Genomic DNA, 18,819 nt, shown 5'->3' on the forward strand with positions numbered 1-18,819 from the left:
TTGGTTTTATACATTCAATAACCTGTTGAATATTACTGGGAACATCAATTATAAGCTGATTGACATTAACTCTTGTTTCCTGCATTGACTTTTTTCAGGGGCTATTTACATAGTTTGGTTAGTTTGGTTCCTGTTGTGAGCTGCCGATTTCCTAGTAGGACCAGTGGGTTTCTGTTGCTTGCGCATGTTTCTAATGAAGTTTTGGGTAACCAGTGCCTTGGCTGATACAGGCTACCTAAGTAGTTATGTGAGTCACTATTTGATTTTCCTCAGCAGGCTTCCGCCTCGTAAACCAAAGCAGATAAGTCATGGAATTCCAACGTCAGGGTTTGTTCCTGGTGGGGACAAAGCAGGAACATGCCAGAGAATGGACTTTTCTTAGGCATGCAGTGGCTAGGAGCTAACTAGCAAATGGACTTCCCCAGCCTCTGCCCTTGACCAAGGAGACTGTGAGGGCCTTGGGTAGCGAAGCTCCAGTTTACCTATAAGCCTGGGAACTAAGACTGCATTGGCAAGATTCTTGACATACTACTGTTAGTGCTGGTGAGGATGTGATAAGATGGACAGTTTTTTACATCACTGGTAGGACTAAAAATTTATACCATTCTTCTGAAAAGTAATTTGGCAGAGTTTGTAAAAAAGGGTTTTAAAATGTCCATTCCCTTTGGTCTAGTTTTCATATTTCTAGAAGTCTATCTTAAAGAAATAGGGAAGTGGACATAGATTTATATTCAGAGATCTTAACTAATATGAAACTTATAATGGAAAATTGGAAAGAATCTAAATGTCTTACAGAAGAGGCGTGGTAAATCACGTCAGTTACGTAGCTGTATGATGGGATACTTGGCAGCCAACTTTAAAATGCCTAATAACATGGAGAAGGGCTCATGATACAATGTTGAATGAAAAAAATCTGGGTACAGCATTTTATATACAGTATGATCCCTCTTTGTTAAAAAAGAGAAAGATATGTGTTTATATGTGATTAAAAGGCCAGAGGTAACACAACACATTGTTATCAGTGGTGGGATTCTAGGTGATTTGTGTTTTCTTTTTAAAACTTGTCTGTGTTTTTCAAATTTTCTACAAATGAGTCTGTGTGACTGTTTTTTTCCCCTACTTATAAATGTTGTAAAAATGTCTTTCCACACTCTACATGGCACCAAAAAAGACCCCTGCTTTTCAGAATTTGTAGGCAAAAAAATGGTTTATGTTAGGGTTCAGTTTGCCAGTTATCATAATGTGCAAATGGATTTCAAATGCTCCAGCTTTCACACTGTGCGTGCGCATGGCTGCTGTTGCCAGCACTGGCATAGGAGCTCCAGCACGGCCCATCTGCTGCTCAGGCGCCACTCGGCTGACACAGATGTATTTCATTTTGTTCTTCAATTTGGCAACACTTTCTCTTTTCTCATGATCATTGCTGGGATTCATTTTGTTTACCAGTTTGTTGTTTTCTTTCGTTCCCTTTTGTGAAGAGGAAGAAGCCAACAATGGAAATTCTGTCTTCTGAAAATGCAGTCCTCGTCCTTCGGGATCTTGGGCATGTATTGCTAAAATGCTCTCTCTCTGACACTTGCAAGCCATTTCAGTTGTTTTGATTAGTAGAAGGCTTTGTCGTGTATTTTTCAAAGAGCTCAGCATTCCTTTCCTCCTCCCTCCTCCCCCTCCCGCCCCCCGGAAGATATGGAAATGGTTCCAAATAGAAATTATAAACATTAGCCTTGAGCTATGCTCTCTCCATCTGGTGTTTGGTACATTTTTTTTAAACTGAGGCTCATGTTGTTTGTTTAATCTTCATCACTACTGCAGAAGCTTGAGGAGTGTGACTTACATTCTGCCCCAAGCACCCTGCACTTAGGAAGGGATTTTCAACTGAATTGATTTGTATTTCCAAGAGCTGGGGGACAGCCAGATCGCCAAGAATTTGCTCAAGTGAAACTTGAGAACCGTTAGAATCATCTTAGAGATTTCTTGAATGGATTTGTTGGGATAGGATGGCTGCTGCTTGAGAAGCCTTTTTGAGCCCGACACTTTATTTGGAAGAGACGTTCTTTGTAAGACTTTGTACTGCTTTTTTCTCTAGGTTACCCTGAAGAGACCTATCCAATTTATGACCTTTCAGACTGCATCAAGCGTAGGCAAGAAACAATCCTGGTGGATTACCCTGACCCAAAAGAGCCCTCTGCCGAGGAAATAGCTGAAAGAATGGGAGTGACAGAAGAAGGAGGAGGATCAGGCCATTTGGGGTGGGAAACGCCTACCGACCCCAGAGCTCAGGAAAATAGTTCTGTTGCCTCATGTGACCCAGAGGCAGAAACACGTTCCTGCTGTTTTCATGAAGAAGAGGATCCCGCTGTCTTGGCAGAGAATGCTGGATTTGGTGCAGACAGTTACCGTGAGCAAGAGGAGACCACCGGAGAAATGTGGCCCCACGACTTGAGAGATGAAGGGCCAGCCGTCGGTGCTGATAAAGCAGATCCAGGGGGCATGCTGAGGAAGCGGGACCCCCACCGTTTAGAGTACAGACAGCCAGTTTGGTGAGGTGCCCATTACTCTAGTCCCAAGGTGACCTTTCTCTCCTCTCTGATTTCATCCTTGGCCCTGTGCCCTGTATTTCATTCTCTGTGTTTAAATATCATAGCCAATCAGGCCACTGCCTTGGATATCATGTGTCCTTCCTGGTGCTTACACACCTGTCACCTGTAAAACATCACAGTAATCAGTATGAACACAAGACAGCTTCCCTCTTTCTCTTCCTGCCTTTCCTCCATCAGAGAGTTGATCCACTGAGTAATATTTCATCTATTGTAATTACAGATGGGACCACTCAGGGCAGAGGTCTGACTCTTCGTGTTAGGAGTAACAGATGGTTTACCTGTGAACGAACATCAGATTATACATGATGAGGACTTAAGGTTGTAAGAGTGAAGATTTCAGAGTCCAAAATACCTTATTCTGTGGGCCTTGAGCAGGTTAGTAGTCCGCTGAGCTCAAGAAGAAAACCTCCTGTTAGTGGGGATGGTGGGGCCAGAGCAGGGTAAGACTCTGCTGTCTGAACTGAAGCCCCTTTCTCACAGCAAGGCCCTTTTTAGGAGCACCCAGGCTGCCTCAGATCTCCTCTTTTCTCCAGAGTAGAAGACTCCCACTGACCTGAGAATGAACCTAGAGGCTTGTTGGGGGATGGTTTTGCTCTAATATTGCCTGGATCTCTAGCTTCCTTTATCCCTGTTCTGCTTAACAGAACTGCCAAATGCATAAGTACCTTTGTGCCTCTGGTCTTCAGTGGCCGGAGGAAACTTGAGTTAGAGACTTTAGTCCTTGCCCTGCAGAGCCAAGGTTTGAGGCTTCAGGAAAGCCTGCCGAAGGGTGGTGGTCCTGCCATGAGATGCTCAGAGGCCAGGGAGCCGGTGATGGGGAGAGAACCCATGTGCTTATAGGCAGTCCTTGCTTAGATGCTGTTTCTGAAAGTTGTACCCTCTGGGAAATTTGTTCTCACAACAAATTCAGTTGAAACAGAAACGAGGAGGACTGAGCTTATAGACCAAGTGCCAGCCCAGCAGCGAAGTTGCAGGGATCCAATGTAGCAGTGCCCGGGAAGAGACCGTTTGTTCCGTATTTGGATATCTGAGTCTACTGAGAAAGCTGGGCAAAGTAGGAGGTAGGTTAGGACCGCGAGGATTGTGACCAAACCAAAAGCCTAATCTCTGAGCTGCCATGTGTCATGTGTCTCCTTGAGGTAAGATGTATTCTGTCTAGTAAGGATGAGTGAATTCAGTTTACAGGTAAGACCTAAGAGTTTAAAGAGGACACATTCCTGAGGATACTGCCAGTCATGAAATGCAGAAGACTTGAAAATTAAGAAATCATGTAAAGGTAGACTTGGCTTTTAGAGTTCCATTGTGCCTGGCATGAGCAAGAGGCCAGGAAAACAGGTTAATCACTATTAAATCACATAAGCATACACACTGCTGTCACAGGTACAGGATCATATTAAAATAATGTATCAGCTACTGCTGTGCATTTCTTGTTAGTTAATGACTACAGAGAAAAGTCACTGAAGACTGAGTCTGTAGAAAGCATATTGTCTCTATCTGTGTGGAACATTTGATTCACTTGTAAAGAATAGTTTAAAATGTACTGAAAACAGTCTAGATGTAATGTAATGCTGAAGGTAAAAAATAATGTAGGTGCTCTTTACTGTTTCGATAAATTATTTTTCGTGTTGTTTCTCTTCATTCACAATGAGGGGTTGATTTATGAGAAGAGTTCTGGGACCCTGTTTCGAGTTTCGTTTTTGCCTTAGGATATGATTCCCTTATTAGAGGTATGTATTTGTTTCCTTCTAGCTTATTCACTCATTTATTCATTCAGCAGACACTGCTCAGAGCTAGGCAGTGGGAACAGAAGGCTCAATCCCTGCCTTTAAAGAAACTCAGTTGAATGTGGGAGCCTTATCCAATTTATTTTCTAAAATGAACTGTGAACTATAAAAGGGCCCAAGATCGTGAATTCTGCAGGCAGAGAAATGTCGGTCACAATTTCATCCTTGTCTATTCTAGTTGTAGAATCTGGCCAGCTCCTTAACCCCAAGAACCTTGGCTTTCTCATTCTAAAGCTGGCGGGTCAAAGTCCAGGTCTCACAGGGTAGTTATGAGGATTAAATGAAATCATCAGTGCCTATAACACAGCACTATCCTATCTCATACAGGATAACCACTCAATAAGCGGTATAGCTACTTTATACTTTTATTGTACAAGGTTTTATGCTGTATTTGAGATATGGACCCAAATCTATAGGAGCACAAAAAGAGATCATTTTTGCTAAAGTACTTCAAGAAACTTCACAGAGGAGGTGGGTCATGAGGGATGCTAATAACTTCTCCAGCTGTGCAAGGAAGAGAAAGGACATTCTTGGCGGAGAGAGTGGCGTTAGAGCAGTGGGGTGTGAAAGTAAAAGGATGATGTTCAGGTATTTTGATGAGGCTGGTATGTAAGGTGTCACATAACCAACTCTTTTTTGGAATGTTAATCTTTGGGGGAAATTGGCTTATGGAAATAGTTTCTGTTGGAAGTACTAAGACCTCATGATAGCTCTTGCTGCCCTGGTTCTTGGTGGGTTTATATAGCAGGAATATATTTATGTATTTATATTTCAAAAAATTTAATGTACTCTTCAGTAATTTCGGATCAGGCAGTCCTTTTGGGATTTTTCAGAATTATGTTATTCTTCAGGGATGACGATTATATTTGTATGTACAATCCAGGATGACCAAAATCATGGGACTGGTTTTTGTTGTCATGCCTGCTGTCTCTTTCCTCCTGGTCTTCATTTCTCCAGAAATGATCTGGGCTGAGTCCCCTGGCACTAGGTCTGCCGTGACTTTTAGGCACCGTGGCAGAGCACGGTCATACCTCTGGGGGCAGATAGTTGGCCCAGGAAACAACTGCATCACCTGGGACCATGCTTGGCAAATCAGGTGGGTGATCCGGCCAGGAGATCCCCTTTCCTGGTCAGAATAAGAGCACAAGGAGCGTACCTCCTTAGTTCCAGGACTAGTGCTATGTGAGCTCAGGAGCCAGGCCCAGAGAGCTGCATAGAGGAGTGCAGGCACGTTTGGCCTCTAGAAGAGATGGCTTGTGAGGACCCCACTCTCTGCACCCTCTATGGCCTGGATGATCCAATGACTTATGGTCCAATCTGGGACACTTTGGGGAAAGGGAGCTTTACTTATGCCAGGATAATAGCTGTAAACTAGGACTCTCCATGGACCCTGTCCAGGGCTATTTACGAGATTTGTCTTTAACCTGACCACTAAACAACGAAAATCTCTTTCCTTTTTAGTAGTGCCCTGCAAATGTTATTTCCCAGAGGCAGAGCCAAGGGGAGAGGCCAGTTCAGGTAGGAAATGCTGTTGACCACATTAAAAACTCCAAATCTGGAGTAATAAATAAACCAACCCTACTTATTACCACACTCTTAGATTCCCTCCACCCAGACTATTTATATACCAAAGGAAAATCTAATACTTCAGCTACCCAGCAATGAGAAAAACATGAAGTATCACAGACTTTGCCTTGACCATTTTCACACAAGTGTTTCTAAAATGTACCTAACCTTGTTTTTCCTTTCCCGTTTTCTTATACAAAGTAAATAGGCCAAGTTTCTCCTTTTTCTTGATTACTCCTTAACTTCTCTAAGCACCAATTTCCTCATTTATGCATTGGGAATAATACCCCCCTCGCAGTGCTGTGCAGTGTCTGTCCATGGTGTAGCCTGTGCTAGGTGCGCATGCCAGTGCCATCAACAGCATCTCACTCTGTCGTCAAGTCCTGTGCTGCTGGGCTGTCGCCCTTGACACCCTCCAAGGCTACCCTGACTGCTGGGAATGGCCCAGAGCACAGGTCCTGCAGTGTCTGGGTGACTTCAGTTTTGATGTCCTCCCTCAGGATCAGACCCATAGCCTTCATGTCTGCTTCCAGCCACAACTGCAGCCTCCCTTGCTGTTGGCTTCATATCTGCCACAGGCCGAAAAGAAAATTCCCAAGTGTGTAGTATGTCCAAGTCCTGTTTAAACAGGTTAGGCTGCTCTGCATAGGGCTAGAGGAACCCAGTGGCTGGGTCTTCATGTTATTTCTACCACTTGGGCCTTTCTCACCTTTTTTTCAGCTCTATGGCCCTGTTTTTGTTCGTACGGGCCAGGCCCACAGGGGTTTACTTAGGAAGCAGCAGCCCATTCTTCCAGCTGGCACAGCTGACCCTGCAGAGGATGCTCTAACTTAAGTACCTTCTGTCCTTACCCTTCTTCTAGCCCATCCAGCCTCTGCGTGTGTGGTTCTGACCATCCTTAAACTTGACGAGCACGGCCAGAGGGAAGACAGTTTCCACCCATATGTGATGGTTTCTAAACAAGCTATGATCCCCTTGTTACCACCACCTCCCGCCCACCCCTGAGGCTCTTAGGACAGAAGGAATGAATGATGTAGAAAAAAACTTTTAGGTAAGAAACATGTTTTTTCTTTTATAGGGGGAAAAAAGTGCACAGCAGTGTTGAAACAGTTCAGGTTTAATTTGTTGATATAGGGTTTGTGGTCTGTACTCAGACAAACACTAAGTTCTACAACATACATAATGTCATGGGAAAATACCAACTTTGTCATTGCACATACCAATAAATAAATACATTTGCTCCAGAATACCAAAGAGTTTATTCAAAAAGTCACTTAATAAAAGCACAGTTTTGCAAGTTTGTCTAAAACTTGATGATTTTGAACAAAAATAAAATGTCTGACCACTCCAAAATAGGAAAAGACAATCTTGTGCAAATAGACATACACATTCTAGGCATTATGAAAACTGGCTAAATGTATGCTCCCAATAAGAGAAGTGTCACCATCCTAAGTCCCCTTAGTCACCAAATGCAGGATTAAAGAGGCCAGAGTCGGGCTTCCCTTTCTAAGCCACACTGTTACTCTCTAGGAGTTACTCTCTAGGAAATTCTGGATCTTGGCTAATCTCCAGCTCTGCCTGGACCTTGACAGGGAGGGACAACAGAAGAGGAAAGGGGTGTGACGTCTTTCTTAGGAAAGAAAAAAGGCACGGTGATGAGCTAGAAAGTGATGAAAGCAAGGATCAACTTTCATTCACCCTGAATCCTACTGCAAGCTGTTGACAGTCCAACCTCCTTGTTTGGTAGGTGAGAAAACAGACCTAGAAAAATCACGTGGTTTGCTCAAAATCACATGGTTACTAAGTGCAGTAGTGCTTTCCGTAAGACCAACTTGCCTCTCAACTTGGTTGGAAAATTCAAAAACCAAACCCGTCCCAAATACTTCTGCTGTACCTTTCCCCCCATATCCTGAGATGACAGAAAATTACAAACAGGAGGTATGGAAGGACAGGTGACCACTAAACTCAAACAAGAGCCCATCCTTTACTGTTCCTGGGGCTGCTACAGTTCTACAAGCCAGGGTCCAGGGCAGTGTAGGGTCCCAACGCTGGGCCCTGAGTGCAGGGGAGTCAGGCCCCACTCAGTGCTGGGCACCAGAAGAAAGCAAACTCATTCAGCTATCTAGAAAAATGTACTCTGAGGGCCACCTGGCATCCTGAGGTCACAGGGGTATCTCAGCTGGGGTGAAGAATTGTAGAGAGGGATGGGCTGGTGTTACCGCAGGAAGGGAAAGCCAGGGACTCCATCTAGGAGATGGAATTTGTGCTTGCATAGCAAAGCCGTGGACACAGCCAGCCCAGCCTCTCCCCTCACTGTAAGGAAAGCACAAGCCTCTTAGTTTGAAGTCATCACTGTGGCTCGTTAAATTCAGAACTGCCTCTAAATATATGGTAAATTCATTTAGAAGTAAATGCCCCACCATTTCCAGAGCAAAGAAAGATGTCTGCTTCTACAGTTTTGTTGCGCTTGTCACTGAAGGAGGTGGGCCCCAAATGTTGTGTCTTCTAGCCTGTGATTATCACACTTCCTGGCTTTTAACACCTGTCCTCAGCATGGGTCTGGACCTTACATGCTCGTTCTGAATTAGTGTCATGATTTTTAAGGCACATTCAACTAGAATAAAAGTTCAAATTCATCCAAAAGCACACATGCAACACACCAATTTCTTCAGGTAATGCAAAGTGGGAACTGAAGAACTAAACTTTTGGGGATGGTGTCTTCCCAATCAGAACCTTGGGAGAAAGAGTTGGTACTTTCCCAAGTATACTTTCTGATCAAAGAGCATGAAATGAACAAAATCCACCGGTGAGCATAACTACATCCTTACTCCTTTCCTATTCATCTGTAGAAATATGATTGTAATAGGAAACCTCAACTGATTGTTCAGATTGCCCTTTGCCCCAAATACACACACAGACACACAGACAGACACAGAGCACCTTGGAGCCAGAAGGAAAGAAAAGCCAGAATTGGGGAAGAGTGAACTTCACTGCTCTGTAGAACTGTTTGTTTGGGGGTGTGGCCCCAGGAGGAGTTAGTTAGCTAGAGCTAGGAGCAGTTGCAGAGGAGCTGCCTAAGGTCCCAGCTACCCAACACCCTTAGGGACTGCTCATTCCATCACCAAGTTCCCTGCCCAACCCAGGACCATCTGGTTAGAGGGTATGAAGGGCACAAACTCTTACTGTGGGAGAGGCTGAGCCCAAGTGGTCTCCAGGGGCCCTGGCAGCTTTATGAGTCCTTGGGCCCATGGCTATGAGGCCAGTGGTCAAGCAAAACCAGCATCACCAAGGATGGGGTCCTAAGAACAGACCTTGCGAGGCTGGGGTCTTAAGCAGGTGACTCGAGTGCTCTTGCTTGTCACTCAATGCCCAACAGAGGGTTTTGTTGCTGAGCTCCCCTTTTCCGTGCCCAGGCTGGAACTCAGGCCACATTCCTGACCCTACCAAAACATCTGTCAGCCCCCTCCCCTGTGTACTAGAGGAGAAAGCAGGGGACTAGTTTTCCATTGTGCTTCTGATGAATTTTCCACTCTGCCACCAGGATCCACTCTCATGAGGATCCAGAATCAACCTGTTCTACCTTAAAATCACTGACCCAGAGAAACAGCTTGACTAGACTTTAGAGAGCATCTACTTTCCATCATTCTAAATGTCAGCAGGTCTCTCTTTTCAAAGTCAAGAAAGGAAGAGCCAAACTGGGACTACGGAAAGGAGGACGGCACGACCGTATTTCATTGGCAAGTGGACCAGCTCCAGTATAGAAAGTTCTAGTGCCCTAAAGATGGCCCCAAGTCAAGAGCTGTCTAGAAACTAGACCATGTTAACAAAACCTGGACCATTGGAGGGGCCTCTCACAGAGACATATGCCCCAGATGCGGGCAGATCCCTGCTAGAACAAGAATGCCTTGCTTTAAGCACTCAATGTAGGAAAACCCAGATTACCAGGAAATGAGCATACCACCTCCCACTGAAGTCAAAACAACTTCACCTCAGAGCCTTGCTAACATGTTTAAAGTATGATTTTTACTTTTTAAAAAACCAACTTCTATGTAGTCTTTCCAAGCACATCTATCTACTCTGAAGTGGGGAACAAACTCTGGCTTGCGTCCCACTGATTTCTGATCTCCATCTGGGCGAGTAGCCTCTGTCAGGGTCAATGACAAATATGCAAGACTTCCCAAGTCTTCAGAGTAGATGCTGCCATCCAAAGAGGAGGGCGGTGGAGGGAGGGACCAGGCACAGCCCTGGAACACTCACAACCCACCTGTCACACCTAGATAGCAAAAGGGGCAGCAACCTTGCTAAGGCCTGCCCTCGGGGAGGAGCCAGGCACAGGCCAGTCCCTATCAGATGGACATGCAAAAATCCAGGCAGCTTTCAGCAGGGAACTGCCCAATTTCCCACTGAAACGGTTTCAATTTCACCACCTCTCGACATTTCTGTCTCCGGAATCAGGTGCACGGGCATGCGGACTGTGCCCTAGGAAGGTCAGAGAGAGCAGTTTCTTGGGGGATGGTGGAAACAAGGAAATCAAGGGAGCTGAAACTCCGAACTCTGCCCCTAACCAGCCAGGTGACCCAGGGCAAGTCCTATTTTCTAGATGATCTCTCAGAGTCCTGCCACCTCTGATCTCTTGTGGTTCTAAAACATTTCCTGCTCTCCTTACCCTGTCCCATTCCCAGCTAAGAAGAACCACATACAGTCCCTCAGCAACCACAGCCTAGGCTGACTGCGGTGGGAGCTGAAGCACAGGCAGGAGCTCCAGGCACGCCTACCTGTGTGCAGTCTGGGGCTGGTGTCCTGGGGTTCATGGGCTTTGTGCAGGGACTGCTCAGCAGGGAGCTCCTGGGGCAGCTGACGGAGCTCCAGAACAGCCCTGTCCCATGCGCCGCCTGTATGCTGAGCCTGCGTCCTGCAGGCCCCATCCTCTAAGAGATCTGACCTTGGGGGCTGGCCTCCTGCCGCCTCTGTGCACACAGAGAAATCAAATGAGCTCAAAGCCTAGGCCACCAGCCAATTCCCACAGCCACAGCCGGGCCCCTGCAATCCTGGCAAGGTCCTGCCACTCACCTTTCCCCATGCCCATAACTCTTCCCAGGCCCAGCTGAGGCCTTCTGAAGCTGGAGGACTTGCTGTAGTTGTAAGGGCCAGGCTCGGCTACCCAGCCCTCTGCTCTGTAAAGTAGGCGTGCCCTAACACTTACACTAACACACACACACTCACTGTGCCCCTCACAGTTGGGCTGAGTGCATGGCTGGGCCCCAGCAGCCCTGCACTGTGCTTCCTCTCCCTCTACACCTCTTCCTGCCTCCCCGGCTGAAGAGGCTGCTCAGCTTGGCAAACATGACTGCAGCAGGATACTAACCCAAGGGTGGGGGGTGTGTGTTGATCTTGGGGCACAGGAAGAATTCACGCTGGTCCCTTCACATCCCCCACTCCTCTGCCTCAGCAGTGGAGGCGCAGGAGCCAGTTCCTGGATGGCTGGGCCCGGGAGCCCACTGAGAGCCAAAGGGTCACCTGGCACGAGGCCTATGTACAGGGGGTCGGCAGGGCTGTCTCCGCAGGCAGGCAGCTCCACTCCAGGCTGGGCAACCCCAGAGGGCATGAGGCGGCCTCTACTCGCAGGCCAGCTTGCTGTCGAAGCTGGACAGGGCAATGGCAAAGGCCTGCAGCGCACACAATGGGTAGTTGTAATCCATGGTGAACACGTCCTCTGCTACACGGCCAAACTGCATCACAATGTAGTCCGCTGGAGCCAGGCACAAGCGTGGACAGAGACAGAAGGGCAGAGCAGGGATGGCGGAGAAGGGGAAGGACAGACACCCAAATCACAAGAGGGAAGAGAAGCGGGAAGCAGAGAAGCCAAGAGAATCCCAAAGGAGGTACAACACAGACCAGTTGGGAGAAGTGGCAGGAGAGATGGAACAGGTGGCGAAGGAGAAAGACGCATACAAACACCAGGAGACAGGGAAGAAGAGAGGAAGTCCATTCAAAGGGTGTTCCCACGCCTGAGACTCTGCTGAGCGCACAGAATCTAGGGTCAGGGCTCCAGAGAAGGTTCCTCCAGGGCCTCCCAGTCATTATGGTTAGAAAGTTCTTTACATCTAATCTAAGCCATATAATCCATGTCCTTAAGCTCTGACCTCTGTGGGCAGGGCTAGGTGAGCTGAACCCTGAGCTAAGGGCCCCGGGTATCACGTGGACAGTAATAAGTCAGGGCAGAAACACTCACGGTCATTGCCGTGGATGATCTGGAAGTTCTTCACGGAGGCCTGAGTGACGCGCCCGTGGAAGTTGAGTACGTAGGACTGCGTGTCGTCATTCCAGACAGGCGTCTTGTTCTGCAGCTCAATGATACTCTCCGTGTTCTTATTCTGCCAGCGTGCTAGCAGCGTCTCGTGCTCCTGGGAGGGCAGCCTCAGCTGAGCCAGGCCCAGGCCTTGGCACCATGACCGCCCCAGAGAGGGATCTGCCCCAGGAGTGGGAGTCCTTAGATTTCCCTAGACCCCCAGGGCTTCTCACACTGTGTCTCCTCTACACATACACAGCAGCTGGAGTTCTGCCCGCAGACGCTCACGCAGACGCTGGGATAATGGGGAAGACGGGTGGGATGGGGTAGAGACTCACGTTGCGGGGCCGGATGGAGACTCTCTCGTGAACCATGGTCATGCCTGGGACAACCACACTCATCTTCCGCGGCCCCTTGAAACCTAAAACATTTGTTTCCTAGGAAATAGAGACAGAGAACTCAACACTGGCCATGTGAGGACTCAACTTACCTACTGGAGAGACCAGGGGGAGGGAATAAAGATGAGCTAGCTTTCACCACTCACACATCTAATAGGCATCTCTAAACTTACCATGTCCAGAAGTGGGCTCCTGAACCTCCACTCTGCCCAAATGAGCCTCTCTTACAGTCCTCCTCGCTCCAGTTAAGAGCATCTCAATTCTTCCATCTGCTCAAACTACTTGGAGTCATACTTGACTCCCCGCTCTCCCTCACACCCCACTTCTAATCCATCAGCAAATGCTGTCAGCTCTTCCTTCAAATTATATTCAGAATTCAACCACTTTTCACCACCACCATCTCTCACCAAGATCACAGTTCTGGCCTTTAGCTGGACTCCTTGTTTCCTCACACCCCCGCCCTCCTCCCCGTCATCTGTTCTCCACACAGCAGTGAGTGGTCCTGGTAAGTCGGATCATTTTTCTCTTCAGTTCACTCAGAGTAAAAGCTGATGCTCTTACCTTGACCTGCAAGGCCTCACGTAATATGGCCCCATTACCCGCTCTCTTCACCACTCCCCTGCATTCTCTGACCTCCTTGCTATTCCCCCTGCATGCCAGGCATCCAGGATTTTTGCACTCGCTGTGTTCTCCCCGACACCTGCACAGCTGCCTCTCGCTTCCTTCTGGCCTTTACCTAAGCACTACCTCGGTGGGGCCCTCCCTGCCATCCTTCCTAAAAGGACATTCATAGGCCTCTTCCCTGCTTTATTTTTTCCTTCTTACCATTTATCAGAACATATTTATTTTGCTTAAATGACTGTTTTATAGCTTATCTCCGCACTAGGGGTTCACATCCCATAAGGGTCTATATTTGTCTCTTTGTTCACTACTATCTCTTCAGGGCCTCCAACAGCACCTGGGGCTCAGTATCTGAAGAGAGTCAGACTGCCTCCCCAAAGCCGACCAGCAGGTGGCACCACTGGATCATACAAAACAGCTATGCATTCCCAGGCTGATGGTACCAGTCCCTCATTCTGAAATAAGATGGAGAAATCCTTTGTGTTTATATTCCAGTTTGGTCATCTGTGAGCTGTGTGACATTGGCAAGTGACTCAACCTCTGATCTTCGGTTTCCTCATCTATACAATCAAGAAGATAGGATGGAGCTCTTAGGTTGAATATTCAGTGAGATGATTATGCAAAGGGCCTTACAGTCCATTCAGGACCTGAACACCGGAGGGAGGACTGGAAGGTTGCACCAACAGGAAGCCAGGCCTTCTGCCTCCTCCTTTCCAGGAGGCATCCAGGCTGGGCTTCAGAGAGCCAAGCCTAGTCCCCAGAACTCGCCAAGCAGATGGCCAGCTGTGTCCTGTCCCAGGCAGGGGCCACTCCACTGCGCCTCCTTGTCTGCCCATAAAGGTAGATGGGATAGGCCACAGACAGGTAGCAAGTCCTGAGCGTCACGTCTAACTTGGAGACCAGAGACCCGGGAGCCCATGACTCACGTAGCATACAGCAGCCAGCTCCTGACGTAAGGTTCCACTTTCCAAAGTAGAGGATGATGCCTTCTGAGGGTTGACTCCATTGTCATAAACGGTGAACTTTGTGCCCATGAGGTTGGACCTGAAGGACAGGCACGATCAGTATAGGGTCACGCACCCTGTGCCCCAAGGCATGGAGCAGTTCAGAGGCTGTCCTGTGACGAGCCTGCAAAGTAGTCTGGGCTGGGCCAGGAGCGGACCTGGAGGCACACTGCTCACGGAATCCCCATCTTTGAAGGCGCTTCTTGGACAGAAGGCCTTGACTTGCTCTGAGTTTAAATCAGAGAGCATCTCGGTTCAGTTCAGGAAAATCTGAGTTCCACAGAAAGTCTCCCTGGAGGAACTGGAGTGGCTCCCCACATGGGAGGTGAGCCACCAGAGTGGCAGATATCTGACAAGACTGCAGAGGGGACTTAGCACCCCGTGGAGGGTGGAGATGTTCTACTCTGTCCCATTCAGCCTGTGAGCTTTGGTCCAGCCCCATCTCCAGCTTTCGCTCCTGACGGCTAAGCTTGATTTATGCTCCCAAATCGGGCACTCTTCCTCAGCACAACTTCCCTCACCTGAGGCCTAGCTCAGAGCCTTTCCCCCACCCTAAGGTTGCTTTCCCTTCCCTCAAGGGCTCACTCTCAGCCATGCCCCTTGGCACTGACCATGGGGCTAAGGCGGCTCTTCCACGGTGGCCTACGTCATCACTGACATCCTAGGGTTTGATCCAACCCTCTTAGCGGGCCTGCGTCCCCTCTGCCTGGGAGCAGCTTAGGGTAGGGCACGTGAGGCCCATCTTCAAATCAGCTCTAGGCTGGCACAGACCTGGGCCTATGGTTGATCTGATAGAGACAACTTTGGGAGAGGATCCGACCCCTGGCCTGGCTCTCCCTCGGGGACAGGAGATGCCCTCTACAGAGCCTGCCCCTGCCTGCCCCCACCCCTGCCGGCCTCCTGGGGGAGTGCTCATACCGCAGTTTCCCGATGTAGCTGTCCCCTCCTCGAGACAGGTCTGTTGGGTCCACAGAGATGAGGTAATTGGAAGTTTTACTCTTCTTTCTCTTCCTTCCCGCCAGGAGGAACACCTTGGGAGTAGAGCAGGGTCGTGTTCCAGGCCCGGCCTCCGGTCCACACACAATCATGGGTGCCACTCACACACCTGCACTCACGAGTGACTCCCTTGCTTCAGCTCTTGAACATATGGGTGTGCACACACATATACACTGACCAGGCATGGAGGCTTCTGTCTCTTTGGGGGAACTGGCAGGTCAGTGCTGGAGCTGAGGCTTCCAGTCCCATTCCAGCCCCCAGGACTTCAAGCCCACAGGGTGAAACTGTGTGTCCAAGCCAACCTCACCTTCTTCCCATCCTCGCGGTCCAGGTGCAGAAAGTAGGTGGGGTACATGCCCCGGTCCATGCCCTTCTTGTCCCGTGTGATGCGGCACTTGATGGTGATCCCCTGCGGGGCCGGCCTCAGGGCGAACTCCTCAAGATCCTGGACCTCAACATCCACTGACGGCTCTGGGGCTGGGGGGCTGGGGGCTGAGGCTGCCTCCTATGGAGGAGAGAGGAGAAGCCTGAGCCCCAGGGACCCTGAACGGCTGAAACTGGTGGTCTGGGATCCAAAGCTGCCCCCAACGTGGTAGCGGTGGCAGACAGGGCAGGCCCCCTAGGATGTGGACCCAGCTATCCTGGCCCTGGGACCAACAGCTAGCTTCCTAGCCCTTCCCTCAGCAGCCCTGGGTGTGGGGAAGGAGGAAATGGGCAGGTTCTCAGGGGCCATCCTGTCCGACTCCAGCTCCTCCCACCCCCCAGCCTGGCTGAAGAGACTGGGAGGACAGAAGAGCCCAGGCCGGAGAAGCTCCTGATAGGCACCTGGGCCCAGCCCCTGGCCCAGAAAAGCCAACTCTCCGTCACTTCACATTCATTCCCCTCCCACCTGGGTGACACTGCCGCCTGCCCCTCTGCTGAGCAGGAACCTCCGCACTCACCCTGATGGACTTCCTGCTCGTCGCAGAGCTGGGGCGGGTGCTGCTGTTTAGCTGGGAGGAGCTGGAGCTGTTCTCGTCCTCATCCTCCTCTTCCTCTTCGAAGCTCATGCTGCTGGAGACGCCTGGGCCAGGCAGAGGAGCGGGAAGGGACGAGTGGTCACACAGGCACACCCGGTCACCGGTTCCCAGTCTCTGAGTCACCCATACACACACGGACATACACATGCAGAGCTGCATGTACACACCTGCATCCACACACTCCCACACGTACATCCAGATGCACACAAGGACACTTTCTCTCTGGTGTGTATGAGAGCTGGGGCTGGTCACTATCCCCAGGTGCAGCCCCCTCCCAGCTTCAGCCATCAGACCCTCCCTCTCTAGCGGTCAGGGTGCCCTGTCTCTGTGTAGCAAGTCCTGAGTTGAGCTGACCCTGCACTGGGAGCCTCCACTTCTGGCCTCAGGCCTACTAGAGGCCTTGGCTAGCACAGGCCGTGAAATCTCAGGAAAGGCCCAACTCCTTACTCAGCCTGATGCGTGGGGCCCACCAACTCCTCTCCAAAGCCTGCCTGGGCCCCCCGGCTACGTGCTTCTCCACACCTGGGATGCCATCTCCAGCCTCAAGGTGCCTCAACAGCCCTTTCTCCAGGAAGCTATCCCATGGTGGGGGAACGATGTGGGCAGCAGGTTTCCTGGGAGGATCTGCCTTGCCTCTCAGCCTCCTGGCCCTGCTCCCCCTAGCTCAGCAGACAGAGAGGGGTCACGTTTCGCAAGCACGAGCTTTTTCAAAGGAACCAAAGGGAAAGGAAACCTGTCCCCAAACCTGGGCCTCCCTGGGGGCAGATGGGGAGAGACAGGGCTGGGCTGTGGGCTGGTTGGTTACCTTAGTTCACACTTCTTCCCTTAATTCAGCCTTATCAGGGGCCCCTCCCTGCCCAAGTTTCTCATTGCTCTCCAAGTGTGCCCCACACCAGGGCCTGGGAGGGGCTGGAACAGACACAGGAGAGTCACGCTCCCCAAGAAGGGTGCATCTGAGAACCTGGGGCTGGGCTTGGGGGGCGTCACTGGACCCCCACGGGGCTCACCCTTCCTCTGCATCGTGGCACGGATGTCCTGCCCGCTGGGCCGTGTGCCCCCACCAGTGGCTGTCTCCCCCTCGTCCCGGGCGTGGTCTGACTGGCCCACAGTCAGGATCCGCATGGGGCCTCGGGCCTCGGACTTGTCTTCTGCCAGTGCTGCTGGCCTGCCGGTGCCTGCAGGCCATGGACACTCCTGAGTCCCATCCAGGGGTGGGGAGGGTGGGGGGAGAGCCTGGATTCTCAGATGTCCAGGAAGAGGGTGAGGGAAGAATGGGGGGGACCCTCTGAAAACTTCATTGGCAAAACCGATTTTTTAAAAATGAATGACAGCTGTCACCCTCTTAATGATCAGTGAGCTAGGAAGGGGCATGGGCTCTGTTTCTTCTGCCGTTCCCCCACATCTGTGGCCAAGGGTAGGACTGAAATGCCTCACATCCCAGGCAGACAGCAGCCAGCTCCAAAACCAACTGCACAGTGAAAAGGACAAGAGGGAGAACAAGGCTGGATCTGACACAGCAAGGCCACCACTCGGCATGGACGCGGCCAGCTCCACGTCGTCAATGCTGATCTCTCTCCCTCACACACGCAGACTCACATACGTTGTAAAAACACACAGGGCCCCTCAAAAAAGACAGGTCGGCATACACTTGCTTTCCCGAATGGAGGGGCTCCCATCCCCCGTCAACCTTCCTGCCCAAGTTGCCACAGCTTCAGGACCAGAAGCAAGGCTCTACCCAGAATGCTGCGGTCAGCTCCACGAGCCCACGGACGGACCCCGACACACCACTGTCCAACCACGACCCCGAGGCCCGGAAGCCACTCCGTGTACAAGGCTTGAGGAGACAGGGTGTCTAGCCAGCAGAGACAGAACTCAGGGCAGGGGCCCCTGTAACTGTCCTTGATCTCCAGGGATCTTCTCTGGAGAGGCAGGGGCAGAGGCACAGACTGGTCTGTGGGGCCCAGAGGGTGGAACTGAGAGTAGCAAAGAGTCGAGGAAGCCCATGAGATGCCTGAGCACTGCCCGAGGTGGGGACGGGCCGCCGGGAGACACTGAGGCCCCCGGAGGGAGTGTCCTGGTCAGGGCGCAGGTAGAGGAGCTCAGGCCCCCCGGGGGGGAGAGGAGCTGGACTTCACTTCCTGGTAGCACGCGAGGCCTGCCCACACCCACAGGCCAGCCCGGTGCCGCAGGAGCGAGAGGAGGCCTGTGAGCCAGCTGGGGAGCGGGACCCTGAGTGCCACGTAGGGCCCTTGCCAAGGCCTCCCACCGGGTCCCTCACCCCGAAGTCTGGAGGATAAGCCTCCTGCCAACCCCACAGAGGGGGCTGGGCTTCCTGAGAAGGCCGGTAGTGAGGGCAAGCCAACCTTTGTGCCTCCCCTTCTTCTCCTTCCCAGAGGCCGCGCCCTGGCCCCCCGCTGCGGCGGCTGCCTTGGTTCTCTTGGCTGAGGCTGGTGCTGTGGGGCGGGCAGCTCCCAGTGGCAAACTGGCAAGCGAGTCGGCCTCCTGAACTGCTCAGGAGAGAGGGAGAGAGGGAGAGAGGGAG

The 18,819-nt window shown here is 50.7% G+C and overlaps 2 protein-coding genes across 2 annotated transcripts; one reads left to right on the plus strand and one right to left on the minus strand.

Annotated features, from left to right (window-relative positions):
• Positions 1–2,062: 2,062 nt before the first annotated feature.
• On the plus strand, positions 2,063–4,327 carry LOC114485625 (protein RIC-3-like; the record flags this gene model as incomplete). The annotated part of the gene is made up of 1 exon (XM_055083669.1): positions 2,063–4,327. A coding segment is annotated over one exon (482 nt), but the record flags the coding sequence as incomplete, so codon positions are not given.
• Positions 4,328–5,568: 1,241 nt separating this feature from the next.
• Positions 5,569–18,785, minus strand: TUB (TUB bipartite transcription factor; the record flags this gene model as incomplete). The annotated part of the gene is made up of 9 exons (XM_055083670.1): positions 5,569–11,699; positions 12,183–12,354; positions 12,578–12,676; positions 14,185–14,302; positions 15,181–15,293; positions 15,566–15,763; positions 16,200–16,321; positions 17,285–17,452; positions 18,641–18,785. Coding segments are annotated over 9 exons (1,269 nt in total), but the record flags the coding sequence as incomplete, so codon positions are not given.
• Positions 18,786–18,819: the final 34 nt, after the last annotated feature.

The sequence above is a fragment of the Physeter macrocephalus genome, unplaced genomic scaffold (assembly GCF_002837175.3).
Source record: "Physeter macrocephalus isolate SW-GA unplaced genomic scaffold, ASM283717v5 random_1912, whole genome shotgun sequence".
NCBI lineage: Eukaryota > Metazoa > Chordata > Mammalia > Artiodactyla > Physeteridae > Physeter > Physeter macrocephalus.